The sequence below is a fragment of the Amblyomma americanum genome, chromosome 3, assembly GCF_052857255.1.
Source record: "Amblyomma americanum isolate KBUSLIRL-KWMA chromosome 3, ASM5285725v1, whole genome shotgun sequence".
NCBI lineage: Eukaryota > Metazoa > Arthropoda > Arachnida > Ixodida > Ixodidae > Amblyomma > Amblyomma americanum.
The window spans coordinates 176,881,442-176,896,225 of record NC_135499.1 but is presented as its reverse complement, the minus strand read 5'-3'; the positions used below and the strand labels follow the sequence as shown (position 1 = coordinate 176,896,225).

General features: G+C 43.6%; 2 protein-coding genes across 12 annotated transcripts in view; one reads left to right on the top strand and one right to left on the bottom strand.

The window, feature by feature from the left end:
- Window positions 1–2,078, bottom strand: part of PolA1 (DNA polymerase alpha catalytic subunit) — a 76,035-nt gene extending 73,957 nt beyond the window's left edge. The window contains exons 1-5 of the mRNA XM_077658947.1: window positions 1,928–2,078; window positions 1,760–1,869; window positions 1,559–1,655; window positions 1,254–1,334; window positions 1,059–1,171 (exon numbers count right to left, since the gene is read on the bottom strand). Coding sequence (XP_077515073.1) covers window positions 1,059–1,171; window positions 1,254–1,334; window positions 1,559–1,655; window positions 1,760–1,869; window positions 1,928–1,943 — 417 coding nt within the window. The 5' untranslated portion in view covers window positions 1,944–2,078. The remainder of the gene's footprint in view (window positions 1–1,058; window positions 1,172–1,253; window positions 1,335–1,558; window positions 1,656–1,759; window positions 1,870–1,927) is intronic.
- Window positions 2,079–2,250: 172 nt separating this feature from the next.
- The window catches only part of LOC144125504 (choline-phosphate cytidylyltransferase A-like), a 30,323-nt gene continuing 17,789 nt past the window's right edge, over window positions 2,251–14,784 (top strand). For 2 of the 11 annotated variants that reach the window (XM_077658959.1, XM_077658952.1), the window contains exons 1-7: window positions 2,288–2,413; window positions 2,622–2,677; window positions 3,746–3,846; window positions 5,834–5,942; window positions 8,059–8,175; window positions 9,897–10,048; window positions 13,600–13,821. In XM_077658959.1, coding sequence (XP_077515085.1) covers window positions 3,772–3,846; window positions 5,834–5,942; window positions 8,059–8,175; window positions 9,897–10,048; window positions 13,600–13,821 — 675 coding nt within the window. In that variant the 5' untranslated portion in view covers window positions 2,288–2,413; window positions 2,622–2,677; window positions 3,746–3,771. Of the gene's footprint in view, window positions 2,414–2,537; window positions 2,678–2,850; window positions 3,080–3,133; window positions 3,521–3,745; window positions 3,847–4,208; window positions 4,344–4,568; window positions 4,606–5,833; window positions 5,943–8,058; window positions 8,176–9,896; window positions 10,049–13,599; window positions 13,822–14,784 lie in introns of those variants that run through there. The other 9 variants (XM_077658958.1, XM_077658951.1, XM_077658950.1 and 6 more) reach the window with 9 other exon arrangements.

Below are 14,784 nucleotides of genomic sequence, written 5' to 3'. Positions count from 1 at the left end.
TCGACAATATGATTACCCATGCCATGTGCATAAGAAATTATGCTTCTTTCAATCCTCCTCATAGCAGCATTTACACGTACAGATCAAAATGGAGTAGTTGGACTTTGCTAGTGAACTCTACGATCAAGAGAGGTAGATGGAATTGGGGACTGAATATTGGAAGCTGGTTGTTCATGCCCAGCTACAAAGCAAGCACACAAGATGCACCAAAAGCTAATTAGTGCAGCTGTTGGTAAGTGCAGCAGCATTACATCTACCCACCGCTTAGTGCGTAATATTCTAATCAGGTGTACATGACGTGTTAAAATCCTGCAAGGCTTTTATAGCTTATATTAAAAAGTGGCAATAAGAAATAATGAAATTTAAGAAACAGTGGAAGAAATAGGACAACAAAGAAACACAGAGGCAACATGACTAGTGATGAACTGCCGGGGCTACTAATTTAACTATAGGCATGCATAGATCTTTACATAACGGAGAATCAAAGTCACCTATTCGTTTCTTCTGCGTAGTAGGGAACAATACAGGACAAAATATGCCCCCCTTTTCCCCATGCCTATTAGGGAAGGCCACTACTCTCCACCTTGTGTGCCACCTATGAGTTAAATGCAAGTCCTGTCGTCTCTGTACTTCCTTGTATTTCTTAGGCTGCTTAGATTTGACAATGATAAATCAGCTAGCCCACACTAAAAATTTAATTGACAATAAAAAAAAACACATTCACAAGCTACATTAGACTTCCTTGATGCAACATTACCTTAGATGCTGCAGAGATGCACAATTGCAACATTAAGTTGCATAATTAACTTCTTTGGATGCAGAACTTCATTTGGTCTTAATTCCAAAATATTATCAAAATATAGTAATTCGCCACAATTTGCACACTGGGGTTATCTCGAAGCCTAATAAATCCAGGTTGTAAGAATAAGGTTTCATTCATATTAGACAAATTATTTTGTCTCTGGAGTTTGATCCGTGCTATGCGGGACCTGTTACATGGTAAGCACCGCAACAAGTCATCAGTTTCTACTGAAAGAAGAAGAAAAAGCAATGAATACCTCTGATTTTTTCTTTGGCTGCTGCGCACTAAACATAGCCGCAATAGTGCCAGCTTTTTCCCCAGGCTTCTTTGCGTTGGGGGGCCTGAAAGGGTTCTTGGTGGCAGTTTTCGCTGCATGATTAAAAAGGAAAGCAGTAATTTTTCATCATTCTAATTCAGCAGCATAGTGAAGGAGCTTTGCAAGCAGTATTACCTTTCTTGGGTGCCTCGAATTCCTCTTCTCCAATGTCATCATCAAAAATTTCTCTTCCATCTTCCACATAACCAGTTCCATCTGTATAGGAAATCAAGACGAGTTCATGCCGGCTGACAGCTGACAATTGATCTTGTTTCCTGAGGTGCTATATTGCACTTCGCCCGATTCAATTACCGATCGCCGTTTTGGTGGTTGAATTCAATTAAATTGTGCGGTTATCACATATACACCCTTACAATGCGATTGTGAACGATATGCAGGGTGCTTTCGCAGCACGGAGAACAATGAGGAAAATAAGTTACCGTCATCAACGATCCAGTCTTTCTCTTGACGCTCCTGCACAAGACGCGAGTACTCGTTCTCGTCCACTTCTTCATACACTGAAGTTTCTTCTTTTAACTGCAACAGGAGGAAGAAAAAAAAGTTCGCGGTAGAAAGATGCCAGACTGAACACTGCTGAAAGATGAACAATTAACATTCTGATTACATAGCAAAGATCATACCTCGTATTTGCTGCGAGTTCCTTGCTTGACTTGCTTGAGCCTCTCGAGGGCAGCAAACCTACCGGCTTTATCGGGTCTATTCCGTTTAGCTCTATTTTTGACAAATGAGCCTGGAACAAGAGGATGCTTGTACTTCGCGCACATAATGTATGATAACTGGTTACTCACCCGAGTCATCGTCCATGGCTTCGGCAGAACTTGCGCAGATCAGTACGAAGTCCGCCCGCGTGAACGAGTAAAATTTGGCGCGAAACAATGTAAACAGGAACTCAGTACTCGTCGACCCTATGTCAGCTGCATGGTCAGCGGCATCAGCTTCAAGTGCACACACACACAGACACACTGTAGCCTTGTAACAATTCATTCCTTATTAAATAAAAAGTTTAAAACACACAAATAGTATCGTTTCCAAATAAAACTGTTTTGTTACTTTGAAGTACTTGTAGTTTTGGTGGCGCCATTATGCATAAAACATTTAGAAATAAAGGAGCATTTCTGTTCGACGACGAAGGGCGAAGACGGTCACGTGACAAATTTGTTTGGAACGTCTGCGCCAGCCGTTTTTTTTTCTGCTCCGGTATTTTTACTTGAGCGTAAAATAATCACGCGTTTGCGTCTTGGCGCACTCCCCATGTTGCTCGCGTAGCCAATTTCGTAAGTTTAATCACATTATCTTTATGAACCTCCTTTGCTGTTGCCTGTGTTACCGGTGATGCATTGGTAATCGCTCTGCTGCTTGCCAGCGTCCTGCACTCGGCTGTGCTTTATTTACTCAGTTTAGAGGCATCTATACAGTATCGGAGAGTTGGGAGAGGCCGCATATTTCAATTCACTAGAGCTCACGACGTTGACCTTGGTGTAGCGATGCATTCCTGGCGGTGAGTCACCGGCTTCTATCGGCGTCGAAAGAAGGACGAGGTCAGTACAAGTAGCCGTCTCTGAATGAATGAAAGGTTTCTGTGGAGTTCGGACATTGCTTCGTCGCACGTTACTTGATATCGCATTCGCGAGGTGTTGATGTGTGTGTGTCCCGTTCCACCGTCGCGGAGCAACCGGACCCTGCAATAAATCGCGACGCCCGGCGTGCCCTGCGTGCGGATTGCACAGCTTTTTCAGGGGCGCGATTCGTCAGACGGCTTAATGCGCGCCGTTGGCTGCTGCAGCTGACAGCCGTGGCTGAGGAACATCTGTCAATTGCCCGAATGCCCGTTCGCCGACTTTGCTCCTGCAGTGTGTGTGGTGGTTTTGTGCGGACGTGGGCCGTTGCGCAATCCCAAGGTCCGACACGTCGAGATCCACACGGGACTGGCAAGACGTTGAGTGAGCGAGAGAAAGCGCACGTATGCAAACCGAACGCGCCCGATCGAGAGAGTTGGCAGGCGGCAAGCTGCTGCTCAGACGCGCTTTTGCGCCGGCGCTGTGACGCGTCTGGGTCGTTCGAGTGTCTCGGCCTCGCACTATTGGTTGCAGCTTTCATGCGAGTTTCCTCTCGATTGTTGAACTTTGCTCGTCGTTTTCCACAGTTGGGGGTAAAGAGCTACTTGCGCCTGCCACCGGGCTGCGGGGGCAGAAACTGCCGTAGTGCCTGTGGCAGAGGGATAGCTTTTCCGCACCTTATCTGAGCTTTCAAATTGAGTATGAGACACGCAACTTCCTTGGAGAGATTAGATTAAGTCGAGGGTTCTTGTGGTGGTGTCCGCCGAGCTAGTTGCAGCTTGGTTCGGAACCTTGTCGGCGACGAATACACGTGGTGAAAAATGGGTATGCTGCACATGCTTTTCGAAAAAAGCATTTTCCTTGATAAATTGTCACAAAAACAAAACGAAAGGTTATTTTGGTTTCTCGTAGCATCCACATGGCTTTCTAATTGTCTTGTTGGAAACTTTCTATGGTCACAGTGTTCATGCATACCTCTTATAGCTGTGTATCAGGTGCATGCTACTTGTTTTTCAAGATGTTAAGCATACTTTTTCACCACCTTTCCAGACCTGAGAAAGCCTGTCCACACAAGCATGTCTGGATCCCAAAGGAAAAGGACGCGCATAGACAATGCTGTCACACAGGATGGTCCTGCGACTAAACGCATGGTAAGTTGTTTATCTTTGAACTTTTGCTGTTAATAGAAAAAAGTTTCATATAATGGTACAGTAGAAAAAGAATACCTCATGGGGACAGCATTTGTTGCAACCTGTGGTAGTCCACTGTGCTTGAAATGTTATGTGGATGTGTATGATTTATTCATCCGAAGTGGACTCATTCTTCTATTCTTGTATAGATATTGAAATAGGGGGACTGCATGTGTATTCAGTTTGAATGATGTTGATGTCCAGAAACTATAGAAGAATGCGGTGATAGCGCGCGCGTGCATATGAGTATGAGCACTGTCAGCAGCCTTGTCGGACACTATGTGGGTTATCATTTGACTGATGGAAGGGCATGTGGCGTGAGCTGAGGGTGACATGCATAGCCTCTCTCCACTATTATCTGGGAACTGCCGCTGCTAGCCCAGTACTGGCTTTTCCTTAGGAGCGAAAGCATTGCGTTTTTCAAAATCTGCAGGTCCGTGTGGGAGACAATGCGTCAGGTACTCGCTCCATGCAAATTGAACTAGCTCTTGTTGAATTCAAGTCCTTGTGGTCCAGAGGATGCCATGCTGTGCTCGTGTGTTTTGTGGCTGTACAAGCACCGATGCTGTTGCGACTAAGTTGGCTAACCGGCAGCTCGTTTTTCTGTGTAATTGCTGTGGATGAGTGGGTTGCTGTGCTTGCATTGTGCATTCTTAATGTTGTGCAAAACTTTTGTGTGGCAGATTCTGTTCTAGAAGGCAAATGGTCATGGCTCATACAGTAAGTAGCAAAATGAGACAACTGGTGAAGTTGTCGTGCTTTTTTAGTTGTTGTGGGGTGATTGTACAAACTTATTGCTAACAGCTTTCCACGGAAACTGCAAAGCATAAATGATGTATACCGCAGCAGTGGTTTTAGCACCAGCCTCGTACGCGGGAGGTGCGTGGTTTCAACCACCGGTAGTAATTGTGTGTTGATCTGGAGGTGCTATAAATGCTTTGCAGGCATTTATTTCCTTCTATAATCATGCAAGCGGTATACATGCAATTGGCATTTGTTGTCCACAACACACCTTCAGCATTTGTTGGTGTCGTACAAGCTTTCCCCTGGCCTGTTGCTTAGCTGCTCTGGCATGAAGTGCTTGGAAAATGTCTTTGACCCCACCTTGTGTAATGAAAAATACCAGGTTCCATGGTGCTTTTTGGCCAGAGCTGCCCTTGCAGCATTAAAATTCAGCATATCAGTGGCAAGAAACGTAAACTGTTTTCTTCTGTGTATAGTGCAGTGTAAACTTAATCACTTTAATCCGTTAGAATATGTGCAGTAATTGTGTGTTGATCTGGAGGTGTTATAAATGCTTTGCGTGCATTTATTTCCTTCTATAATCATGCAAGCAGTATACATGCAATTGGCCTTTGTTGTCCACAACACACCTTCAGCATTTGGTGGTGTCGTACAATGCTAAATGCACCAAACAAATAGCTAATGTAGTTTGGTGATGTAGCCTCTGTGTGTACTGCGCAGAAATGCCACAGTTTGGTAAGTTTAAATTTAAGCATGCTGAATGTATGCGCCTTGTCATGCACCTTTAAGTCAGTCACTTTGAGACACATTGGCATGTCGCGTCTTTACTAATTTGAGTTTCAAGTTAACTGTGTACATAACAACGTACTGTGTTCACACCTAAAAAAAAAAAGAAAGCAATACTGTCTTGTACATTTACTTGTGCAACAGTCCATTTTTGTATTTATTAGACAACATATAGATTTACTGCATTTTTTTCTTCTTTTGCAACATAGCACCTCCATATACACATATTTATATGTAGTGACCCATTCTAGGTTCTGCTGTGTGTTTTCACACAATTTGTTTGCTTTTCAGTGCACTGTTTTTGGAGTCGTCGTGTCTAAGGGCACCTCATCATGATGTAGTCATTCAGGCACATACTGCTTTCAAACAGTAGGGAAGTTAATTTTGAATTTGTTGGCACATGTTGCTTCCTCCACAGACACTGTGCTCACCTGCCCCGTTCCACGATGAACCTCTTGCTGTGGCAGAGCGAGACAGGTGTGACTACACCATCAAGATTACAAAAGAAATGGCAGCATCTGGGCAAGGTGTGTTTGGCGACATGTTTCAAGATTTCTCCTTTTTTATTCCCTCCTCTTCCTTAGCCATAAGCACATGCTTTTCAGAGTGTGCAAATTTAATTAAAATAGCACCACATAAGGAGTGTGATGTAAACCTCATGTGGTGATGATAGTGCAACAATAGCTATGTGTTGTGTGCAGGCATGTTTCTGCTGAAGTGCAAGGCACCTTTGTTGTAGTCAGGTGGTTTGTAATGCCATATAATTGAGGTATTATTACTTATGGCATTTTTTCAAACAGCCATAATAACCACTGTCGGGCTTGGATTTATGAGATGTTTATGAAAGGGTATTGGGCAATTTGACATTTCATGGCTGCGCTTGTTGACTTTTCTTATGCTAAGATTTTGTTTTATTTTGCATAGACAAACCTGCCCATTGAATAGTCTGTTGGAATATTGGTCAGGTGAAGCCAGCAGTGCAGTATGCTTCGAGACAGCTTGAAAGGAAATTTAAGGCGTATTCACCCGTACCAGTTTTGGAGGCCATGCTACCAACTCTGATTCACTACCTAGGAGGGCTTCACTGCTGATGGTGTTGAAACTGGCAAGTGCAACCGCTGAATCAGCATCCCGAAAAACTTTACTGTAGCGAGAATTATCTCCGTTTTGACGTTGCCAGCAATGAATGGCCAGATATATAGTACAGAAATGGTTTAATGGCTTTGTGACTCAAAAATGATCTAAATTTTAGGGAGATTGGGCAGTAGGTTGCCGTTAATTTTGACCAAAGCTATCGTTTGGGGTTGTCAGTTTCTGACCAGTACGGTTGTGTGACCTCCATGGCTTGCCAGTGTGGATGCATCTTTATTGTGTCCATGACCAGAATTAACTGTACCTTAACTTATTTATTGCTTCAAATAAACTTACCTGGGTTTGTAATTAGCTTCCTGGCTAAATTTTAGTGGAAGGAAATTCAGACTTGATGTTCATTCTTTTCCTTTTTTCCAAACTTGAAGCAAATAGGAGTCTTCTGTTCAGATCTACTGTGTGCATGAAAAGTTTATTAGTGCAGCAACTGAAAGAAAATATCAGTAACTGCATGGTTCCATGTACCGGCCTGGACACAAGTAAATGAAGCACGCTATTCTTTTCTTGGTGCAGTAACGTCACAGCAGAAATCACACAAATGTTGTGTGTGCAGGTCTATCTACATCAGCAGTTAATACCACCCTGCACTTGTCTAACATCCAAGTTTCCTGTAGGCAACACATAATTATGGGTGCAAGGCCATAGCACATTGTTTACTTCTCTCCGCACCTGTACCTATCATTGGCATGCAAGCTATAAGAAAGGTTTGACAGATCTTTTGTTCTGGTGTAAAATAAGCTCGCCATGGTGACTCAGCAGCTGTGGTGTTTGTCTGCTGAGCATGAGTTGGTAGGTTTGAACCTGGCTGTAGCAGGTGCTGTTTGATTCGTACGAAGTGCTGAAATGTTCTTGTTCAGATATTTTGGTGCTCGTTAGAGAACTTTATGGAACGTTAGGTGGTTGAAATTAATCTGGAGCTTTCAACCATTGACTGTTTGCCTGCAGATAAACTTTATTTCATTAGTATCGAAGGAAGTAAAAAATATCTCCTGACTTATTGCTATGCTTTACATGAAAAGTTGCTTAGAAATAGTATTACAAAATATATAAAGTTCCTTATTTTTGTTTGTTTGGGCCTTTTTCATAGGTAAGCAGTAATATTTAAATTTGCAAGAACTGGGCAGTGAAACCCATTTTCAGTATGTCACAGTAACTGGGCACCTAGAACTGTTAACCCTAAATGTGCACATAAGAGCTGATGCCTCCCTTCAATTGATTTACTTTTTGGCTTGTGGAAGCACTCTGCTTTGCTTGCAGCTGAGTGAGATGCCTAGCCTCATTGTTGAGTAATATATCAATCCAGATTAACTCTTTATTATGCTCACAGAGCTTTTAACTCATCGTGATTTATTTGTTTTGATGTAGTGCACCCTCAAGCTGCACTACACCCATTATATGCAAATGTGCGTGTGTATTTGAAACTTGACCAGGCAATGGAGCGCACTGTTTGGAGACATCCTACAAAACCTCTTTGTCTCCCTCTCTCTCTTTCAGCACCCCGGCCAATTAGGGTATATGCTGACGGTATTTACGACTTGTTCCACCAAGGCCATGCCAGGCAACTAATGCAGGCAAAGTCTGCCTTTCCAAACGTCTATCTCATTGTTGGTGGTATGTATACTTCGACTTCAGCTTATCTTGAAATACCTCAGATGGTCGAAATTAATCTGGAGCCCTCCACTGTGCTGTGCCCCATAGCCCACATTGTTTCTTTGGCCCATTGCAGTCTGTCAAGCAGGGTCACCTTTGCAAGCTGTATAGTCTTGCTACTTGGCCTCAGCAGTAGGACGTTGGTGTGCGTGCAGTTAAATGCGGCCTAGTGTTGTGTGCTAGTGAGGATGACTTAGGTCGTCCATATTTTGACCGTATTGTTCAGCGTAGCAACAGCTGTTTTGTTTGATGGCATTTTGGGGTTGGGGGGAACAATTACAAATTGGGGTGCTCTAAAAATTCAGCTGCTCTTTCATTTAACAAGTCTTAGCGTAGCTACTAAATTTCGGCAGTTAGCTGGAGAGAAGTGATGTCACCGGACCGGAAGTGACAACTTTTGTTTTTTAGAACGTATCTTCATTGCATCCGTGCCACCACCTCTAGACACCTTCAGGAAAACATCGAATCACCAGCTAGATGACCCGGAGAGATGACTTCTTGCGTGCAGACAGACAAGTAGGGTTCCGCAAACACAGCCATGAAAGATTGGCACAAAACGTGATGTAAGGGCATCAACAGCTTCTAATGTTATTGCACTGCCAACACATAGCTTTTAGGTGTCCCTGTGAATTTTTCTTATTCCTCACCAGTTCAGATGTAATCGTGTACTGTGGCATGAAGGGAAGCTGTAAGGAAAAGTGCAATGTGATCAGTATTGGGGCTTAAAACATTGTCACTTGGAAAATATAACTCTGTGTGGATATTGATCATGCTGTTATAAATGTTTGGAATGCAAATATTAAGGATTAGACATTGCGTCTCAGGCAGTGCATTGGTGGCTTCATTTCCAAATCTCATTGCCTCGTCACCACATCCTGTGCTACAGGGAATGGCCATTTGTTTGAATGTGACAAGCTTTGTGTTGGTATCTCCAATAAGAAAAGTGCTGCCTGTTTGCCACAGTAAAAAAAAAAGAAACGTAAGCTGCTTTGTGCGAGGAGCTTGTGAATATTTCTGCCGTCAAGTGTTTTTGTGCTGGATTCTAGATAGGCCATAAAATGGGGTCAATTTCCCAATTCCTCTTGGGATTGGTCAGAACTTTTCCTTTTGCATGATAGATTCTTACATGTGGCCTTGCTGCTGCTCCAAAAGTCATTTTATGACATCAAGACATCTTTCCTGCTGCATTCAGTCAACATGTTTGTTATGTTCAGCTGAGCAAGTTTCCATTTTGGCTGTACATGCGTTAGATAGGTTTAAAATAGTGTTTTAAAAATTTCAGGCATTGAAGGGGCCATCCAACATTGTTGTTTAGCAGAAAGGTCGCCATTTTACTCATTTGAAGCAGACTTGCAGATAGCTGTCCATCAATATTCATACCTTTGCATACTAGAATAGGAAGTGGGAATTCTTGCAGGTTTTTTTTTGTTTTTAGTCTGTTGAAATTTCTGAAAATGACATTTTCAGGTTACCGCCCCTAGATTTTCGGAAAGAAATAAGCCTGTTGTTGCTACGCACAAATTATTTAGTGATCATGGATTTCATATGGTGAAGGCACCAAGCACTATGTATTTTGCTTGAAGGGTTTTGCAACAGATTTAACTGTATCTTTGTGATGAGTTATTTTTCTGGGAGGGGCATTTCACACGATTAGATGTGCTTACTGTTTGTTTCATTTACAGTGAACAGTGATCAGCTCACTCATACAATGAAAGGAAGAACTGTGATGACTGACTTGGAGCGTTACGAAGCTGTCCGCCACTGCCGGTATGTGGACGAGGTTTTAAGGGATGCACCCTGGGTCATAGACGAAGCATTTTTGCAGAAAAACAAGGTCAGTTTGTTTTGTTGCTTTCAACCTCCTGAAGGAACTGAATTTGTTGTTTTTCAAAATATTTCCTTGCTTAGTGAAGTTGTGAAGTTGTGTTGAAGGTAAGGACTATAAAGATAGGTTTATCACCAGTGGTACATGCTTCAAATAGTTGGTACAGCATTCCGATGAAGTGTAATGATAAAAGGTGATGAAAGCCTTGCAAGTCATGTTTGCACTTCATTTTCTAGGTTTAATCACGAAAATTTTTGGACATTAGTTATTTGAAAATTATATTGAGTTAAACTTTCCAACTGATTTTCGGACTCAGTGAGACCTGAGAATTGGTATGAATGCTCAAATGTTTATGCTTTAGAATTGTGAACTTCAAAAAGTGACTAGTGCGGAAAGTCTCCTTGAAAATCTGCAAATTTCACCCTATATCATGTTCTCTTTGTGGGTGGCAGCATTGCCTCGTACTTGAGCCAAAGTTATGCTTTCTTCACGTCGGCATCGCATGTGTATGCCCCGCACTATACGTTGCCTGTACTGAAATGTATGGCGACATTACCGAAAAGCATGATACAGTAAAAGCTCGTTAATTCGAACTTCACGGGACCGGGAAAAAAGTTCGAATTATCCGATGTTCGAATTATCGATTGGCCTCGAAAAATCTGACAAGAACCATTTGCATTACGGTATATGTTCCGTATTTAGGGCGACCCACATGGAGTGAACTTGCGCTGCGGATTTTGAGCGGAGCGGCGGAACTCCGAAAACGGGCGGCTGCCCCAGACCGCTGCCGCCAGGATTTAGAAACGGCATGGTTTTATATGCTTAGTAAAATGTTGAAAAAGAACGGCTGTGCATTTACAATTAAGCTATTATTCAATGACGACAAAGAGGGCGAATTATTCTTTGTGGCCCCTTTCTGAACCAAAATATTATTTAACCTGTTTGAACCTCTCGCGTTTCCTGACGTCAACCGACGCGTAGTGGCTAAGCCTAACAGCTTTCAACATCCAGAAGCATTCTGAAAATCCGGCGCGTTTCATCACTAAAATTTTGTGCTGCGGGCATCTTCAGACAAAGCGATAGCTTTGTGCGACTTTTGTTTGCTGTGAACATGAGGCACAGTGTAGCGGCAACGACGAGTTTGTGGTGAAGCGAGAGGACGCTTCGGCAGGCGCGGCCATGTTGGAGAAGCGGGCAGAAGTCGGACGCTGTCGCGCCTTGATTGGTCCGCGCTGATAGCCCACGTTGGCCGCTTCCGACCAGCGGCTGACCGCCAGGTTACAGTGTTCTAGATGGTTCTAGAACACTGCAGCCGGGTCATGCTAAAAGCTGGCGTCATGATCGCGGCTGACCGCATGCTTCTGTTGGCGACTGTTGGGGGGGGGGGGGGGGGGGAGGAAGGATAGACTACACTCGCAAAGAAAAAAAAAGTTTTTTGCACGCAATTTGTAGTGCCCGTCCGAAGTCATAGCCTTTCATGGGTGTTGGCTGGGACCGCGCCGACAGTACTTATCCGTATTTCTGAATTAATAGGGCTCGAATTTACGAGTATTTAGTTGCGAGTTTCGGAGGCTGCGCGGAAATGAGGGTACACAGCCGCCAACGCGGCTACCAACCCGTACCCTCCGGCGCCGGTGATGCCGCCATTTAGGCTTTACCCACTCCTCCACGGTTTTATCTGGTTCCATCTTCTGTCCCCGTTTAGGACGTGCGCAGCCTCTAACTATGCGGAGGTGCTTTTATTTTTTTTTGCCACGTGCTGTGTGCCAAGCTGCTCAGATGCGGCCGCGCGTAGTTCGAATTATCGGTAGCGTAACCGACTCGCTTTCGAATTAATGGGATTTTTTATACGCAGATCTCTATGGAGCTTGGCCGGACCAAGTAGTGTAGTTTGAATTATCCGAAAATTCGAGTTATCGAGGTTCGAATTAACGAGCTTTCACTGTACTGTAAAGCCTTACTAGCCTGAACTCGCACATAGTAAAATATTAGTCAAGTCAAAGTGTTTCATATTGCACAGTGAACCCCTATAGATACCATGTATTTGTTGCTGCCTGTTGCAAAAAGGTTTTTATGATGAAATTCAGGTATCTCGAAATGTGGCCTTTGAAAGCTAATAATGGGGCCATCAGCCAGCGGTCTGTGAGCCTGCTGGTCAGGCTGTGAACCATGCCACGAACCAGTCCTGTGCTAGCACATTTCAGTGCCTCCCCCTCGTGCCCATTCTGTGCTTTGTGTGGTCCCGACTACCGCGTGTAATGAGAACGTACGGTCTCCCAGGGCAGTGACAGCCGGGCAGACCAAGAGAAGGAACAATGCAGAGGCACTGCCTTAGCCATGGCGGATGCTGTCATTGTCTCGTTATTAGAGACCTTTAGCAAATTGCATACCACAAGCTGCCACTGAGCAGTGAGCATGCGTAGATTGCCTTAAGGGCACCACATGGCACCAGGTGCTGGCCAGCTACGTTGCACTCCTGCTATGCTGGAACCAGTCAGCGCTTGCACGCTGGTGGCATGTGGTAAATGGTAGCGGTGGCAGTGGCAGTACGTAGTGTGGCAAAAATCTCTGTCGCGATTGCATGGTCAAAACTCGTGCACTTCTTGTAGGCGCATTGAAATAGATGAGCATGCTATTTTTTAAGTGGCAGCAATGAGGTGTAGAAAATGTCATGCCTGTCCTAGCAAATCCATCTGAATCTGTTTGAATCCAAGATAGCAGTTTGCACAATGGTGGAGAGTCACCTTGCTATGGCAGTGATGATCGCTTGCATGTAATTGAGTCTGAAATGTCGTACAGTTTTGAATTACCGAAGTCACTATCTGCACATTCCCTTTTTTTTCAGTTTTGTGGTTTTTTTTTTGTATGTATTGAACACTTCCTATGGGTTATGACAAGTGACGAAATTTCATTCATTGTAATATGCTCCAGTAAAATTAAGCCACAGAGCACCTCTACGTTGCTTGAATCTGACGTCACCAGTGTTGTGATGGTGGACGTCACATAGCTTCCATGGCACAAGCCAGGGTGGATGGCGCCATGCAAATTACTATAAAATTATAGAAGTGCACAAGCTTCTTCCATGAGCCTGGTTTGCCACCATGGCTGCCACTGTGACCTCAGTACAAGCCATCTGTACCGAGCTACCTTCTGTAGCTTTGAAGCTGTGTGAGGTGATAAGGAAGGTGTACTTGCAGCTCTGTGCACTTTTATGTAGTTCTGCTTGCATTGTTGATGCAAAAATTTGCAGTAATCATGGCATGGCATTTTTTATGGACATGTCAAGCCAGCAGAAAGGTAGAACAAGAAGAACATTGTTAAGAAAAAAATTAATCCAGGCAGTGCAACTTGCTATAAAGAGAAAGAAGTAGTGAGCTTGTTTGTACTGTTTGAAATATTGTGGCAGAGTGCTCAATCTTAAAGGTATTTTTTTTCTTTGTGTATGTGAATGATATTTCTTTAAGAGGTAAAAACGCTTGCTTGCACATAGAATTTCTGCTCTACACACATGATTTTTCCATCACGTATATCCTGTTGGATGTGTTTTGCTCCTCTTTCAGATTGACTTTGTGGCACACGATGAAATCCCATACTGCAGTGGCAACGAGGAGGATGTGTACAAGTTCATCAAAGATAAAGGCATGTTTCTTGCCACACAGAGGACCGATGGAATCTCCACGTCAGATCTAGTTGCAAGGATTGTCAAGGACTACGACGTGTATGTCAGGCGAAACCTAGCCAGGGGATACTCAGCGAGGGACATGAACGTCTCCTTCTTGAATGTAAGACCTGGTCTGCTGCTGTTCTTGCTTTGCCATAATATGTGCAAGTGCTGATATTGCGCCCTTACAGCTGCCGACGCACAGTAGAATGTAGATGATATGATCATGGTTGATACAAATTCGTAAAATGTCTTGGCCAGGGTGCATTGTGTGCAAGGGGTAGCAATTATGTTAGGAACAGCCCCCTCACCCCACTGTGGATGATATGAACGGAGCCCTGACCACGCCCTCGAGTACCAAGTACTTGCTGCTTGTGCATCGCCAACGCCGCGATTGCCAGCCACGTGGTGTGCGCCGATGTTGCGAGTCAGCGGTGGCGCATGGCTGAAAGTAAACCTCACAACGAAGCAAAAGCACATCAGACGCTTTCACTTTCGTGCGGTCCATGCTGGCGATAGCTTGCGACAGGTAAGGTTGACGTCACATCCCATATTGCTGTCACAGATAGCCGCTAGGTGCAGTGGTTCGAGATATATTCATTAAAATAATTACTTTCTGCTTCTTACTGTTTCAAAAGAATGTTGTTTTGGTCACTTGCATTGCCACAGCTACCACATGGGCCAGAAATCTCGGCGGCGATTTTTTGTTCACTCTCCCTCTAAGTAGCAGTGTGGGTCTTAAAACTGTTTTTTATTTGTGTTGAGATTCTTACTGAAATCACCATTTTCTTTAATGCAGAATCCAAGTATGCAATTCGAGTTTCAATAACACAATTAGAATTGGAGTTATAAGCAGGTTTGAGATCTTAATTGGGCTCCTTGTTACAGGCCCATATGCAAAAAATGTTTATCAATTATTTGAAATATATAGAACTGAATCATACAAGATGCGCTTTATGCATGGTGCAATTTTTACACTTGCCTCAGTGAATAAATATACTTTGGTAAAAAATCTATGAATAGAACATACAAAACAGGTTGGCCGGTAATTTAGGAAAGCTGGTAATAAAATTTTATCATCATG